At 41.9% G+C, this 2,500-nt stretch overlaps 1 protein-coding gene across 1 annotated transcript in view; it reads left to right on the forward strand.

Moving 5' to 3' along the window:
* The window catches only part of LOC119587692 (101 kDa malaria antigen-like), a gene marked incomplete at its 5' end in the record, with an annotated part of 9,304 nt that extends 9,097 nt beyond the window's left edge, over positions 1 to 207 (forward strand). Inside the window, one exon of the mRNA XM_037936372.1 lies at positions 118 to 207. Within this exon, the coding sequence (XP_037792300.1) occupies positions 118 to 207 (90 nt within the window). The remainder of the gene's footprint in view (positions 1 to 117) is intronic.
* Between the last annotated feature and the right edge of the window lie 2,293 nt (positions 208 to 2,500).

Below are 2,500 nucleotides of genomic sequence, written 5' to 3' on the forward strand. Positions count from 1 at the left end.
AGAGAGAGAGAGAGAGCGAGAGTAAACCCACGTCTCCTAGAATCGCCCTGGACACGCCTTGGAAAGATCACAATGACATTTTCATTCACAAAGGACTTCCCCGTCCCTAATACCCAGGTGGCAACAGGTGGCACAAGGCAAGCATCGAATCGGGCACGGTTAATGCACACCTCGGGAGCAGAATCGATGCCCCCATTAAAGACATGATCTCAATCCCCATTAAAGACATGATCTCAATCCCGATTAAAGACATGATCTCAATCCCCGCGAATTCCGATGACAGCGAATACACAGATGTCTGATTTCCCACCACTGCCTTGTTTTACTGCACCCGTGTCCTTATTCGTTGCATTGCCAGGTGGTACAAGGCAGGAAAATCGGACAGGGCACGGATAATACCCAATCTCGAGAAGAGAAACGATGCCCATTAAAGACATAATGTCAATACCCCACAAAATCCGACGACGGCGATAGATAATACATCCCCCCCTTTTATATATATATATATATATAAATATAAGTTGCATTACGTCGAGCAGAAACCCAAATCCCTGTGATCTCGTCCCTCCCGCGGGTAAGGCTCCTGGATCCTGCTCCAAAAGGTATTCGATCACGCAGTCCTGCTCTATACTTTGGGGTCGCATTTGGAGAAGTTCAATTTGGAGGAGATGATCGGCCCGTTTCGTTGCGAGATAAGAGTCATTTAGGGTTACGCAAGAAAGATTCAGGGCCTTGTAAAAGAGCGATGACAGCTTCATTCGATGAGGGAGAAGGAGGGGAGGAGGAGGGGAGGAGGGGAGGTGGCTGAGGTGAGAGAGAGAGAGAGGGAGGGAGGGAGGGCGAAAGAGAGAGAGGGAATGAGAAGGGGAGAGAGGAGAAGGAGGAGAGGGAGAGGGAGAGGGAGAGGGAGAAGGGGAAGGAGAAGGAGAAGGAGGAGAAACTGAGAAATAGGATAGAGATAGATGGATAGATTAGATTAACAGGTAGATAAATAGCCGGATGGACAGAAAGATAAACAGAGAGAGAGAGAGAGAGAGGGAGAGAGAGAGAGAAAGAGATAGCGAAAGCGAGAGAGAGAGAGAGAGAGAGAGAGAGAGAGAGAGAGAGAGAGAGAGAGAGAGAGAGAGAGAGAGAGAGAGAGCGAAAGCGAGAGAGAAAGAGAGCGAGAGTGAGAGAGAGGATTGAGACGAATCGATCGATGAAATAAACAGACAAATAGACTGACAGATAAATAGACCGACAATACAAATTTAAGACAACTTCCAGTCAGTGGCCAAAAACATCCAACTTGTAAACATTTTCGATCCAGATTCACAAGTTGAGATTATTACTATCTCTTTTCACGTTTTACTTCCTTCCGTAAGTGAATTTCTCAAAAAACATTCCTCCCCAAGTTTTATTACTTTTTTATTTATCTATTATTTTATCTGTTCATGTATTTTTTTTGTATAATTGTGTTGTATAAATAAACTAGAAAGTTTATTCAATACTGATGTATTCTTTCGTGAAATGTACGGGATTCCTATTATCCTTGTTTACATTTCTACACAAATATGGGAGTTTATTCGCCCAATTTCTTCCTTGTTTATAGCTCCGTACTTCCTAAACTCCCCCCCCCCCTTCCCCCTCCACCCCATACTCCTTTCCACCCCACCCCCCTCAAAGAAAAAAAAAATTCTGCACAACTTCGCTAACTTTTCCACTCGTCAACACAACCACCTAATTTTCGTTTAACACAAACTCGAAATTTCTCGCACGCTCTCACCCTTACTTGAAAAAACAAATAAACAAACAAACAAAAAACAATGACATAGTTTCCATATCTATTCATATTCTATTTTGTATTTATTGCTTGCGTCTCTTATCTCCTTCGTTTCGTGTCTTCTGTCTCTCGTATATATTATTATTCCATTTCACAGTTATTCCTACTTTATTCTCTTATCTATTCTTTCGTTTTTATATACATACTTTTTTTTTCGTTTGTACTACTCATATCTACTCCTATTCTTGCATCTACTCATTCGTTATCCTATCTACTCTTATTCCGTTTTCGTATTTACTTCTTGTTTGTTGTATCTATACATTCGTTTTCATATATACTCCTATGTTATTTTTGTACCTACTTCTTCTCCGTTTCGTATTTATTACTCCGTTTTTTTTTTACCCACTCTTTTTCGTATTACTCCCATCTCCTTTTACTACTCCTACTTTTATTTTCGTATCTACTCCTCCTCCTCTTTCACATCTAATTCCTCCTTAACCTTTCACACCTACCTCGTTTTTTTTTATTTTTTTTCGTATTCACTCCGAACTCCGTTTCGCATCTCCTGCCTGCCTGCCTCGGCCGCTCTCCTTGACATCACTCCACGCAGGCCACATCAGTGACATGACTGCGATCTTTCTGACCCGGAGTTCACACTGAGTGCGTAGCCATCCGCGCTGGCTTGGTCTGATTTGTCGTTATTGTTGTTAGCTTTATATTTTGTTATCATTATATAAT

This window comes from Penaeus monodon, chromosome 3 (assembly GCF_015228065.2).
Source record: "Penaeus monodon isolate SGIC_2016 chromosome 3, NSTDA_Pmon_1, whole genome shotgun sequence".
Taxonomy (NCBI): Eukaryota; Metazoa; Arthropoda; class Malacostraca; order Decapoda; family Penaeidae; genus Penaeus; species Penaeus monodon.